The following is a 14,398-nucleotide window of genomic DNA, read 5'->3' on the forward strand; positions in this document are numbered from 1 at the left end:
CATACATCCATGAGCAGTTGGAAAGAAAGCTGAAGCATCAAGGCAGGAGACTGAGAAAGGCGATCAAGATCCAGCTATTTGGAGAGAGGTGTTTATGGGACAGGTGACACCAACTTCAAAATCTGCTATCATTTGTTAGAAATCGCACTTGAGTTTTATTTCTCGCATTTCATCATCTTAGCAACCATGCAAAGTAGGTATTATTATTCTCCTTTTACAGTTGGGGTACTTTGTTTCAGGGACAATAAACTGTAAGTGATGTATATTAGTTTGAATTAGGATTAAATGAGTTAGTAAAGGACAGGAAATAATATTAAACCTAGATCTATCTTATCTCCAAAGCACTATTTTCTCATGGATACACTGGGCTTCCCAGGGCCCTCTTTCCTTTTACTAGGATTTCAAAATATATTAGTAGAAACTGAATGTATACACAGGCCCCTATATATTATGTATGCATTTTTTCTATAGAAATGTATTTGTCATTTCTTTTTCCAAGAATATTAAATAATGCAAATATCACATATTTATTTATTTAAAATAAATCAGATTACAAAACATCCAGTAGATCACCATCCTATTTCTTGGAGAAACCAAAAAACTAGCAATCTATGTGTCTAAAAATCCTGAAAAGAACATATCAAAATGTTAACACTGGTTATCTTTGGGTGGTATGAGATCTTATTTTCTTCATTTTATTCCTTTTTTAGTGTTGTGTTTTTTTTGTGTGTTTTTTTTTTACGTTTTCTACAATGAACATACATTTTGTTAGTAATCATACCCCCCACACAATAAATATACAATTCCATTTCACATTTTATTAACAAACAACAATAACACTATATGGAAGAAAACATCACTCTCATCTGAACTATTGATACAATTAGCAAATGAGTTTTTCCCTTGTCATAATAATTGCCCCAGGGTATTGTTTCTATAGCTGTGCAGTCAGAATCTGCTGTAATCCCAGTAGAGCCCCATCCCTGATGCATAAAACAAAACAAAACAAAACAAAACATGCACAAGACGTGAGATCTTTGGATCTCAGCTGTGGTTGGAGACAGAGGAGGAGCAGTACCCTCGCCTGGTAATACACTTTGGGATGGATGTACAAGTAAACCTCGCCTGAGATTTGTCCATGATGCCTCAGTTCATCCCTGAACGCTCCCGTTGCCTAGTAACGAGAACTACCTTCCCGGAGTTCCACCTCCTTCTTCCTCCCACCTCGCGGGCAGAAACGGGGGGCGGAGTCGAGCCCCTTCAGCCACTCAGAGGCCCCCGCCGCCGGCCCTCGGGCGGTGATTGGAGGAGCGCAGGGGCGGTGCTTGGGAAGGGCCCTCCACGCCCGGGAGGGACGTCAGCACGTCGGCGCGGGGGTTTCTCCGGGCGGCCCGCTAGCAGCGCTGGGGCTGGGAATCCGCGCCGCTGCCTCGCTGTGCCCGGCTGGGAGGGAGGACGTTGTCCGCTCGCGGCCCGGCGCGGTTGTCCGGGCTTTGTGCTGGCACTGACCGCCCTCCCCTCCCGCCCGTGCTCTCCTCCGGGGCTACCCGCACCGAGGCGCTCCGGAGCGGAGGCGGCTTCGGGGCACGGCCCGGGGCGACTAGGGGCCCATCCCCGCTCCAGGCTCGGATGGGAGGCGGAGGGAGGAGCGGCCGGGCATGTTCGGTCTGATGGCCAATTGCTGCAGCTGGTTCAAGCGGCGGCAGGAGCCCGTCAGGTAGGCAGGAGCCGGCTGGCCCCGCGCCCTCCCAGGGGAGGGGACCAGCTGCGCCCCGAGGACTCGGGAGGGAGCCGCCCCCTGTCCGCGCCCGGCCCAGCCCGTCCCAGGCCGCGGGGCCCGCGGTCGCTCCCGGTTTGATTGGTCCCCGGAGGGATGTCCAGGAGATGTAACCTTTTTGTCTGGTTGCATTCAAGTCTCCATCCACAGCGCCTATTGTTATCCTTTAAATGGGCTCCAGATACTTAAAAAGTTGTGGATTTTGTACGTGTGTGTATGGAATAGGAAACTGTCCGTTGTGTATTTTTCCTCTGAAGTTTTTGTCATGGGAATTTTCTTTTGTAAGTAGAGAAGCATGGGATATAGTTTTCATAACATGCACACGCCCCTTTCCAACACACACACACACACACACACACACGTTTTGTTTGAGGACTTACTTGGGCTTGAAATCTGGCTCCACCACTTCATAATTACAATGTCTGACTTTAACATTGTTGGCCCCACCTTCCTCAAATGTTTAATGAGGGCTGATAATATCTATGCCTTAGGAGTATTAAATGCAAGTAACTGATGGAAAGTGTTTTCTTTACTGTAGGGTAGCTTCTGTTTTCAGAGCCTAATTCTCTTTTTAAAATTTATCCCTATTGTTGAAAGTATTGCAGATGTCCCCCTTTTCCCTCCCATTGATCCCTTCCACCCTGCATCCGCCCCACCCCCAGGCCTGCCCCATACTGTTGTCTGAGTCCATGGGTTATGCATTTATGCATATAAATTCTTTGATTAATCTCCCCCCACCCACTCCTCCACCCCACCTTCCCTCTGAGATTCCTCAGTCTGTTCCATGCTTCTGTGTCTCTGGATCTATTTTGTTCATCAGTTTATTTTGTTCATTAGATTCCACATATGAGTAAGATCATGTGATACTTGTCTCTCTCTGGAAAGAGTCTAATTTTTAACTTTTTATTTTGAAATGCTAGATATATTAATATTCATTGCCTGTTACTAGATATTCATTCATTTCTCAACAAATAGTTGTTGAGAAAATATGCCAGGCACTGTGTTAGGAAGTAGTCTGTGAAAATGATGTTTTTTAAATTTGAGAGGTTCAGCCTATAAAGAAAACTTAAGTTTGTTACTCTTTATAAATAATATCGACTTATTTTTTAAAACATTTTTATTGATTTCAGAGAGAGGAAGGGAGGAGAGATAGAAATATCAATGATGAGCCATTGATCAGCTGCCTTCCGCATGCCCCCTGCTAGGGATCTAGCCCGAAACCCTGGCATGTGCCCTGATTGAGAATCGGAATCTAACCTCTATCCCCTGGATCATAGGTCGGTGCTCAACCACTGAGCCACTCCAGCCGAGCAATAATGTAGACTTCTTACAGTTCTACTTGGGAATTAGGCCAAGGGGAAATTGTAGTAAAATTTTTTTTTTTTTGAATTAACATTTCAAGCATAGCATTCACCGTAAGGATGAACTATCCCTTAAAGAATAAATCATTAAAGCTATACTTGTATATTATAAGGAAAAAATATATGTCTACATTTGGAAAAGAAATGTGCTCTAAACAAAACTTTTTAAATTATTTCCCCTTTATTAATTCTACTGGATTTTAATGTTTTAAATATAAGTAATATGACTGACTGATAGAGTCAAAGATGTGTTTGGGTTTATAGATTTGTTTTAATCATGTTCTGTGCTGACTACAGAGTCTCTACTAAGATTTGAGGATCATTCATAATAAATGGTCCCTTAATTTTTTTTCTGTTTCTGCTTTTTAAAAAATGTGTTTTGTTTTTAGAGGAGGTCACAATGCCATGTGCCCTTTTAACTAAAACACCCCAAAAACTTGCACTCCAAAGGAGTTTTCAGTTTAATTCATCATTCTTTGTGTTTGCTTCTCTTAGCAGGCATAGTGTAATATCAGGGATAATTGTTTAAGGAAAAGACAGAGTTTAGAGAAAGGAGAATGTGTTGATGTGCAAACAGCATCTATATCGTCCATCTGAGTAGTGTCTAGCTACATGTGGCAATTGAGCATTTGAAATGTGGTTAGTCCGAATTGAGATGCTGTAAGCATATAATTGAAAGGTTAATGTCCTTGATGTGTGGGCAGGCTAAATAGCCATCTCAGATGGTGAATAAAGAAAAATTAAATTTATTTAAGGAAAAGGGGAAGGAGGATGGGGATATCCAAGGGAAAGGGCTACACAGTACTGAGCCAAAAGGTATTGGGTCTGTGATGGCAGCAAAAATATACTACAACTGTGAAACAAGGAAGGAAGGTGCATAGAAGAAGCAACAGGAGAGCCCAGGCTGGGCTGCTTTGGCTCACGGAGTGGTCAGAGAGAAGGGGACATTGGAGACAGGGGGTAAGCCTTGGGCAAGTGCCACTGCCTATTGCTTCCTGGTTGCAAGTCTTGGGACCCATCAGAAGGAAGAAGGGCGAAGGGCATGGCAATGGCAAACTCCCCTGTGGAGGAGAGCACCCTGGGTCCTTTGTCTTAAGCATATTTATCTCTCTCTTGCAGATGGAAATCTTAGGAGAGGTTTCAGGGGAGGGTCTCAATAGAATATTCATCAGCTTCCCTGGTGTGCATTTTCAGGGTCGTAGTCTCCACTGATTGGCTGGTTCCAGGGGGTTATTAGTCAATGCAGCTGGTCCTGAGGCAGCCACAGTGTCACTTGTCCAGTTTTGCTGCTTTTCTGGGCCTGGAGCTGAAATACAGCTGAGGCCTAAATGTTATCTTTAGGGAGGAAAGGCTCAGGGGGTCTAAACTGAATGACCAGTGGATAGGTTAGGTTACCCTGGGGACAAGGTTTTCCCAGTTTTGCCCCTTCCTAGGCATCTGGGGTTTTCTGCCCTGGTGAGTTTCTGTACCTGGCCCATAGTCCTTGCTCTGCTCTAACAATGTCTGTCTAACAATAATACAAAGTTGATTTAGAAGATTTATTATGCCAAAAAATAAGTAAATATCTTATGCCCTTTTTTTTTGGTGTGATTACATGTTGAAATAACTTTTGCATATAGAGGATTAAATGAAATATATTAAAATAATTTTCACCTTTTATTTTCACTTTTTAAAAATGCAGTTACTAGAAAATTTAAACTTACATATATGGTTTACAGTATATTTCTATGGGTCCTCCCTGATCTAGATCATGGCCTAATATAGAGGGCATAGGTAAATATCTCTCAGTGTTGGATAGAGTTAACTGTCAAAGGAATTAAAAATGAGTTGGATTTCACCCATCTTTTAAGTATTGTTGTTCAATGCCTAGTGCATAATAGTGACTAAATAAATATTTGCAAAACATTGTATGTAGTTTGATAACTCCTTAGCAGTAATCATCCTAATGGAAATAATATTCGCAAGTAGTTCCAATTACAGGAATAAATGAGAGATGAGTAAACTGATTTAAAGTATCAAGTTTTGTACCTTTATGGTCTATTGTTTTGTATTATGAAAGCTTTTGGTTATGCTGCTCCTTATGAGTTTTCTTTTCATGTTCATGTTTTATGGAGATATGATTGCAAATGTGAGACATGAGTGTAAGTGAAGGTGATGTTTATTGATACATTATGTTTTGTGGTTACTTTGCTGACTTACCTAATATATCCTGCACTTTTTGGGTTTACCCACCTATCCTCTCTTAGATGCTCTCCCAGTGAGCACATTATTCTGGAGAACTGGGGTCAGGGATTAGATGCAGTATTCAGAATGTGTGATAAGGACAAGGTAGGAGTCAGAGATCAAGTGTTAAGGCACCAGTCTAGGTCAGGAGTGAGGACCAGGATGCCAGGCAGTTCAGGGACTACAGGCATGTTATTGTTAACCACCAGTCAGAATCTGAGCTAGGCTTTCAATCTATATAAACTAGTCTTGAATAGACTAATAGCTAGACACATAGTTATGTAAGTGCTGTGCTCCTACAGAAGCAGTGCAAACCTTTTTTTAAAAAAAACTTTTACTTTGAGACCTTAATATAGTGATCAAGGCTAAGAAATTAACTTTTTTGTTGATTTTTTTTTTTTTTTTTTTTTAGAGAGTAAGGGAGACGGATAGAGAGAAACATGGATAAGAGAGTGAAACATTGATCAGCTGCCTCCTGCATGCCCTCTACTGATGATTGAGCCCACAACCTGGGCATGTGCCCTGACAGGGAATTGAACTGGGTTGACCTCTTGGTTCGTGGGTCGATTGATGCTGAACCACTGAGAACACCGGCCGGGCAGAAATTAACTGTGGTACAATATTATTAACTAAATTACAGATTTTATTCTGAGTTCACCAGTTTTAACATTTACTGCCCCCCCCCCCCTTTTTTTTTGTCCAAGATCTATTCCAGAATTCCACAATACTTTGTCATGTCTCTTTGGTCTCCCCCAATCTGTAGTAGTTGCTCAGTCTTCCCTTGTCTTATATAACCTTGAGACTTTGAAGAGTACTTGTTAGTTGTTTTGTAGTTGTTTGATGTTTTCTTGTGATTTGGTAAAGGTATTGTTGCATTAATTAGGCAAGAGGGATGCCGCAGAGATGAGGTATCCTTCTTAGTACATTATATCCAGGGGTGTGTGATGTTAATATGTCTTGTTACTGGTGCTGTTAACCTTGTCTGCCCAGTGTTGGTGTCTGCCCAATCTCTCAGCATAGTGTTTTGACTCAAACAGATTTGCATCTGAATCCTAGGAGTTTTGGCAATTTTGTGTGTGTGTGTATGTGTGAAGTGTGGATAACTTCTGTCTTGCAGCATTTTGAGAAAGAAAATTTGTGCAAGTACTTGATGCTTTGCACATATTACTTCCTCAGTAAATAACACCTATGATCCTAGGAGACAAGTGCTGATTAGTAAATTTCCCTCCTCATTTCATTTGTACTCACCATTTTGTACTTTTCTGTGTTAGTGGAGGAAGGGTCTGTTTTCTTTTCCAAGGCTAATTCTTATGCCTGTACTCTTTATTCCATTTCTTCCCACTTCCTGGTGAACTTCAGTTGTTCAGCACTTGGCCAGAGATCAAAGAGAGGACTTTTGCGGTACAAGAATAAATCTAATCTTTTACACCCAAATTTGTTGTTCAACCTTATTATCCAAACTGTATAAATCTTTTTGTTTTGTCCTCAGAACTTCGCTCCTACTCCTTCAGTACATAAACATCCTCAAGCCTCTCTTACTGTTATAGAACAGATAGAGTTTGTCCACTCGGTGCTGGCAGAGCCGGACACTACACTAGACATGGAGAACTGCAGTGGAGAAAGACTATTTTATTGATGAATGGTGCTACCCAGGAGAATGGGGAGCTAATGCTCAGAAGCGAGAACTCCTCTATGGCACATAGGTTACAGATTATATAGGGCAAAATCTCAAGACATGGTGGGTTTGGGGTTTGGGGTCACGCTGGGAGCTGATTGGCTGGAAGTGAGGTAAGGGTAATGAATCATTTCTTCAGGTCCTGAGGACAGCTTTTTGAGGTCTTTCCTGGCATCTCTCTGCCTAGTCTCATGGAAAAGTAGTTGGTGGTTGTTCCACCTTAGGGCTCAGGAACTGGAACATAACTAGGGTCAAGATGTGGCGAGCCTGCCAGAATTCCAGATGGTGTGACCATGATTCAGCTCCAGGCTGCTGTCTTCTGCTGCCTTGGCACTTGCTGATTATCTGGAGGAAAGGCTGGGTGTCTGAGGAGTATATATAGAGATAGATATGATTTCTAGAGCTAGGATTTAAAACTAAATTTAATCAAAGTCATAAGGATCCTCGGTTTCCCTACCTAAAAAATCAAACCTGTTTCCTATTGCTGCTGTAACTAATTATTAATTTGGTGATTTCAAACTATTATCCTATAGTTTTCACTTCAGAAGCCCAAAATGGGTCAGCAGAATTGCATACCTTCTAGAGGATCTATGGAAGAATCTGTTTTTCTTTGCCTTTTCTAGCAAGGAGAGAGGCTGTCTGCATTATTTGGCCCATGGCCCCCTCCTCCATCCTCAAAGCCAACAGCATAGCATTTTAGCATCTTCTCCCTGATCTTCTGTCTCTCCCTTATAAGGAATCTTGTGATTTCCTGGATACTCAAAGATATACTCCCCATTCAAGATCCTTAATCACTTTGGCAAAATTCCACATATGGTAACATATTCACAGGTTCCAGGGATTAGAATGTAGATATTTTTGGGAGGCCATTATTCTGGGTCTACAATATTAACCCTCTTTCCCTGCAGCCCCTAACCACCCTTCCTCCTTCCCTTCACTCCAAATTTAACAGTTGGTTATGGATTATAGGAAATTTCTCAACTTCCTCCCCTCTAATGTATTCCTTAGCTTCTTTCATTAGAAGACTTCTGCCCAGACTCTTCAATTCAGTTGTTTTTACTTTCTCAGATATGGCCTGGCTATTAAATCCAATGAATTCTTTTCAATCTCTTAGCATCATTTGACACCTAAAACCACTCTCTTTTTGAAATTCTCTGATTTCTTTTTCCTGACTTTTTAAATCTTTACCTTTCTGCCTTTTTCTTTTCCATGTCTCTTTGCCAGTTAGCCTTTTTTCATCTGACTTCCAAGTTTGCCCCAGGGTCTGTCTTCAGCTCTTTTCTTCTATGCATTCTCCCTTATGGTCAGTCTCACCTAATATTGGGACTTCAGCTACCACCTCAACATTCACTCCCAAGTCCAAGTTTCCAGCACAAAGACTCATCTACCACTTGAAGATATACATGTCCACAAAACCCTCAATTCCAGCTCATCCAAAATTGCACTTAAATCCTCTCATTTCCGTGACAAATTGCTTCTGCCTCCATGTTACCCAGATCAGAGGCCAAGAGTAATCTTGGACACCCTTTTGAGCTTTGTTCTCTTAAATCATCAAATCCTTTGGTTTCTACCTGTGGGTTTTTTTTGCCACTTAAATATCTTACACTCTTTCAGCCCTTCCATACCCACTGCTCTCTCCATTATTCCACTCTCTCCCAGATTTACTTGACAGACTTTCCACTATCCCTTCTGATGAATCCTCCACACTGCTGTCAGTGGTGTTTTTAGTATACCACAGATTTTAAATCTTCGATCTTTCCTAATTCCCTTCAGGATAGCATCTAATCTTATTTCTTAGAAGTTACTGGTGATTTGACCTGAACCTGGCTAAGTGGACTCTTCATAAACTGTTCCTTCTCCTCCTGTCATGCCAAATTTGGGGTACTTAAGCTCTCTAGTTCCCCCTTTCCTCCCAAATGCCTTTTCTTCTTTGGCTCTTCCTAATCATTCTTCAAATCTCAGCTGGGAGATTCTTTTCTTCAGGAAACTGTCTTTGAATTCCAGCTATGTTCTTTACTTTTTCACTATATTTGCCTAGAACCTTGTATTTGTCTCTACTTATCCATGTATTATAATGAAATGTTTACTCAACTCTTTTCACTAGTCCTCCAAGATATCTTGTGGACAGGAGCTGTTGTTATTTTAAAAACTAATTATGTTTATTGCTACTTAAAGGTAATGCATGTTTATTGTAGAACATTGAAGGCTCAGTTAAGCAAAAAGTGCTAAATTTAAGTTACCCATAATCTCACGCCTCCAGAGATTACCATTTTTAGTATTTTAGTGTAGAACCTCTTACATACATGTAAATTTTAAAACAATAATGAGATAATAGTGCTGTTTCACAACTTCTTTTTATTTTTTTATTTTTTGCTTTAATGTATAATTCACATCTTTTTGGCATCATTTTTCTTCAACATCTTTTTAAGAGCAGCAGAGTAGAGTGTTGCATAGATTCATCCAAGTGTATTTAATCATTCCTGTTATTATATATTTAGAACGTTTAAAATATTTCACTATTTACCAACAGTGCTTTGGGGAGCATTTTTATATAAATACCTTTGAAAATTCTAGACCAAATGATATGAAAAAGTTTAAGGCATTTGATATATATTGTTAAATTGCTCTTCAAAAAAGCTTTTTTTTCCCCCAACTAATTTCTACTCCTACTAACAGTAGTTGAGAGTGCCTTTTTTTCCCTCCTAAAAAATGGGAGTTTTTTTTCTCTCCAGGTTATAAAAGGAAACACTGTTTGGTTTTAGTTTTTATTTTCTTGATTAATGGTAAGATAATCGTCTTGTTTGGGAATTTCCCAATGATTCTTTTCCATGTTTTTCTATTGGGGCAGGTGCATTTTCTTACTGAATTTTCTAAAAGAGATTTTAAGTGTTTATGGTAGGTACTGTTTCTCGGTAGTATATATTGAATATGTTTTTCTTCTATTGTGTATTTTAATTTTTTGGTGGCCTTTGAATTATAAACATTTAAAATTTTTTATTCAAATATATCACTCTTTCAGTATAACATTTAGGAAGTTCATTACTACTTCAAGATTATATTCACTTTTGCTTTTTCCTAGTACATTTGTGTTTTAATTTTTAACATTTAAATCTCTATTAAAATTTATTTTGTGTATTGGAAGCAGCCTTCATCCTGGGCTCAACACAAGGTCTGTTAAGCCATGGTGCTCAGTAAATATCTGGACCAGTAAATATCTGTAAGCAGGTTCTCACCCTTGCACATTATTATGTACCTACTCTGAACTCCTATTTTTTATACCAAATAGCATCTAGTTGATGAAATAGTGCATATAAAGTATGATAGAATATTCAAGAGTTGAAAGATGATTTTCAAGATTTTTATCAGAAATTGGTAGCAGGATTTTGGACGGGGTTTAATTTTACTTGGGTCTTGAGGAAATTTGTGCTCTTTCAGGTTACTATGAGCATGATTTCAAGAATGGCCCACTTAAGAGAAGCAGAAAATTCACATTAATTTAAGTGAAAGAATTTTGGCAACAAGAATTATGTAATATTATAATTTAAAATAATAAAAAGTATTTTACCATCATTTAAACAAAAAGAAAATGTAATAAGTACTTATGCTCACCACCCAGCTTTTACAAATATTAACTTTTGCTCATGACATTTCAATTTTTTTTTCCCTAAAGAAATAGACAATAAGTCCTTGAAGGTCCCTGCACCCTGTTCATCTCTTACCATTCTGCCCCACAGTTACCCACTGATTGGCATTGCTAGTTCTTTGCCCATCTGGGGGGGGGGTGTTTATGCCCTATTTCAGACTAGCAAAGCTTTACTTCAGATTTATTAGTAAATTGTTGTTCATGGTGGTCAAGTCTGAAAGAAGAGCCTTGGATGTCACAGTAAGCAGTGTGCATTGATCAGTGTAGTGTGAGTAAACATATGGTGATGTGGTGTGTCATCTTTGCTATGAATTTATTTCAGTGGGGGAGTAGTTAGCACCCTAATAGACATCTTTCATGGTCTAAATAAATATAACGGTAAATCTATACCATTTATAGAAATTGCTGAGTTCTTAATTTCTTAATTAAACTGTACATACAGATTAGCAAGGATTATCTGGTGTGCTGTATGCAGAACTGGAATATCTTATATTTCTTTTTATTCCCCTTCAGCTTCTTAGGGGTAAGACTTTTAGAATTTTAGGTTAGGTAGGGGCCTAGAGATATCCTTTGTACCCCTTTATATTTTAGAAATGAACAAACTGACACTAAAAATTTCATTTGATCAAGACTTAAAAGCTAGCATATGATCCCAAGTTTGGTCCTCTTACTATTTATTAGTGCTCCATGAATTTAGATAGTGATTTTGATGTAATATTATCCTGGTTTGTACAATCTGAATTAAAATGTCAGAGCCCGGCCAGGCATGGCTCAGCGGTTGAGCGTCGACCTAGGATCCAGGCGATTGGGGCTCGATTCCTGGTCAGGGCACATGCCCGGGTTGCGGGCTCAACCAATGATTCTCTCATCATTGATGTTTCTATCTCTCTCTCCCTCTCCCTTCCTCTCTCTGAAACCAATAAAGATATATTAAAAAAATAAAAAGTAAAAATAAAAGTGTTTTAAATAAAATAAAATAAAATGTCAGAAAGTTGTTCACTTGTACAATAAAATCATCATAATTTTTTTTGGTAATTTTTTCCATTGTATCATTGTTTTTGGTAGTAGGTTTCTTTCATTCTCAACTATCTATTATAAAAGTATTTCCAAGTCCCTTTTCATATATGTGCTTATGCTACTTTTAAGTTTAGAACTTGCTTCATATAGTTTTAAATATTTTAGGTAATAAATACCAGTTTTGATGTGTCACATTTTGTTTTTTAGTGAAATATTTTACTTTGACTTGCATAATATTTTTATTAGGAATAACTTTTATGTAATTACCTCATTTGAGGTATTGTCTTCCTTAGTTGACAGATGAGGTTTAGAGTTGTAGAAGTTCAAATGATTGAGATAATGTCATTTAGAAAAGTTTCAAAATTCAAATGTTTTCTGAGTCTAAGTTCAAAACTCCAATATTATGTTACTTATTTGTACATCTTTTATATAAAAAGGGACTATGAGATAAAATATATAAAACAGGCCTTTATTCTCTTAATCCCTATTTTTCTTTTCTTTTTTTTAAACTTGGAGTTATTTCAGTTTTAAAAATCTTCTTCAGTTAATTGAAAATAACACTTACCCTGAAACCATAAGCATGAAACTTTTTCAGAAAACTTTAGCCAGTTTGATGTTAGAAGATAGGTGATTTTTATTACATTCTCTAATATTGAACTGTTACCTTGATGTAAAGATTTTTATAAATCCTATACAGTACTTTCTCAAAGTTATATATTTTAATTTTTCTTAGTATTTACTTAGCAAATGGGGCATCAGAAATTATATTTATGCTGTTTCATTCAGTAAAGATGCCTAATGTGTTCCCAGCATATTTGATCCAGGGGCTACAAAGTTGAGGAAGAGAAATTCTAGTAGAGGAGACTGTATAAGTTGCATGAAAAAGTTAGGGTCTATTTACTGTGTTTGCACAGATGGTCAGGAAGGACTGGGGGATCCCTGGCCTTGCAGGCCTGCTGGGGAGTGGCAGGGGAGGAGGCTGCATGCAGAGCTTAGACTTGATTCTGTTTAAGGATTTTAAGCAGAAAAATACCGTGGCTTGATTTTCATCATTATCATAGGTAGCTTTTATTAGCAGCATGCAGTTCATGACTTTAGTTAATTTACCCATTACTAGGTAATCTACCTTCTATTAGATCCAGGCTATGATTGTGATAGGCCTATATCTGGGGGGAAAAATTACAAGATATCTTCATGAAAATGAGCCAGACTACCTGGATACCTGATGTATATCTTTGTGTATATATATATAAATGTAAGTAAGTTTTAGGGTAAATAAAATGGTTCAAGTCACCCTTAAAATAGTAATAATTGGTGTTGCTTTTACAAACCATTGTATTTAAACTTCCCATGGAAACTGCTCTTGACTAACTTCTAGTAGCACTGTAACCTTGGGCTCTACATGCAGGGACAGTATGGAGACTGTAAAATAGCTTTGAACTGTCAGACATGCTACATAAAGTCAAAGCATTGGTTATTGCAGGGTTTGGGGAAAACAGAGCATTTATTTCTGAGGTGCTTAATTTGGGGCAATTACCAAAAAGATACTTTTATTTTACAAAACTTTGCACTATTTGATAGTGTTCATTTTTTAACCCTTCTGGAAACTGTTGCGTTGCTGCCATTTCTTTGATCTCCTTTCTTTCTGACCTCAATTTTAAGAGTTTCTTCAAAGGTTCTCAGCGTTCCATGCTGCCCTGTCCACTGGCTCCTCTTCCTCCTGTGCTCTCTCTGGGCCCTTGTATACGTTCTCCCAGTTTCAACTGACACTGATGTGTCTCATAATCCCAGTCCAGGTCTCTCCTCCAGCTTCAGACTTCAGGGTCACAAGCACCGCTGTCAACATGTGCAAAACGGAACCCCATAGTCCTCCATTACCTGGTCCCTACCCATCTCTCTGGTCTCATCTCATGGACTCCCGGTCTTGAATTAAAAAAATTTTTTAAAACTATATATATTTTTTTTTTTTATTGACTTCAGAGAGAAGGAGGGAGAGGGATAGAGAGACAGAAACATTAATGATGAGAAAAATTGATCGGCTGCCTCCTGCACGCCCCCTACTGGGGACTGAGCCTGCAACCCTGGCTTGTGCCCTGACCTGAACTGTGACCTCCTGGTTCACAGGTTGATGCTCAACCACTGAGCCACGCCAGCTGGGTTCCCTGTTTTGAACTTGGTGCTGTAAAAAGAATAGCTGTTGGTTGAGCACTTACTATGTGTCACAGGCATTGTGTACCTTACTTGCATTGTCTTAATTTTTGGGTGAATATTGTTATTATCCCATTTTACTGATGAAATTCTGAGAAATTAAATAATGTATTCCAGGTCATATAGCTTGTAAATGGCAAATCTGGGAGTTGAACACAGATCTAACACCAGGTTTGTAGCTATATATATATATATATATATATATATATATATATATATATATATATATATGAGTGCCCACAATCCCTATTATGTTACTTATTACTATAGTACAAATATACTGTACATCTTACAATATCAGAGTTCTTTCCATATCAACCTTTCTAGTTTGGTATATAATTAAAGATCAGGAATAACTGTAATAAGAGTGAAATGGTCACTTTCAACTTCTAAAAAGCTCAGATTATTTACTATTTGATAATACTGGTTTCTTAAGTAAAAGTATGTCACGTTCCTTTAGACTCAATACATGGTTGTATTGATTTGGGATTATG

General features: G+C 38.7%; 1 protein-coding gene across 3 annotated transcripts in view; it reads left to right on the forward strand.

The window, feature by feature from the left end:
- The first annotated feature begins 1,426 nt into the window (after positions 1-1,426).
- ARL13B (ARF like GTPase 13B) overlaps positions 1,427-14,398 on the forward strand; it is a 66,905-nt gene continuing 53,933 nt past the window's right edge. For 2 of the 3 annotated variants that reach the window (XM_016196548.2, XM_016196549.2), the window contains exon 1: positions 1,430-1,717. In XM_016196548.2, coding sequence (XP_016052034.1) covers positions 1,659-1,717 — 59 coding nt within the window. In that variant the 5' untranslated portion in view covers positions 1,430-1,658. Of the gene's footprint in view, positions 1,718-14,398 lie in introns of all 3 variants that reach the window. The other variant, XM_016196547.2, reaches the window with a different exon arrangement.

Source organism: Miniopterus natalensis, chromosome 6 (assembly GCF_054644295.1).
Source record: "Miniopterus natalensis isolate mMinNat1 chromosome 6, mMinNat1.hap1, whole genome shotgun sequence".
In the NCBI taxonomy this organism is placed as follows: domain Eukaryota; kingdom Metazoa; phylum Chordata; class Mammalia; order Chiroptera; family Miniopteridae; genus Miniopterus; species Miniopterus natalensis.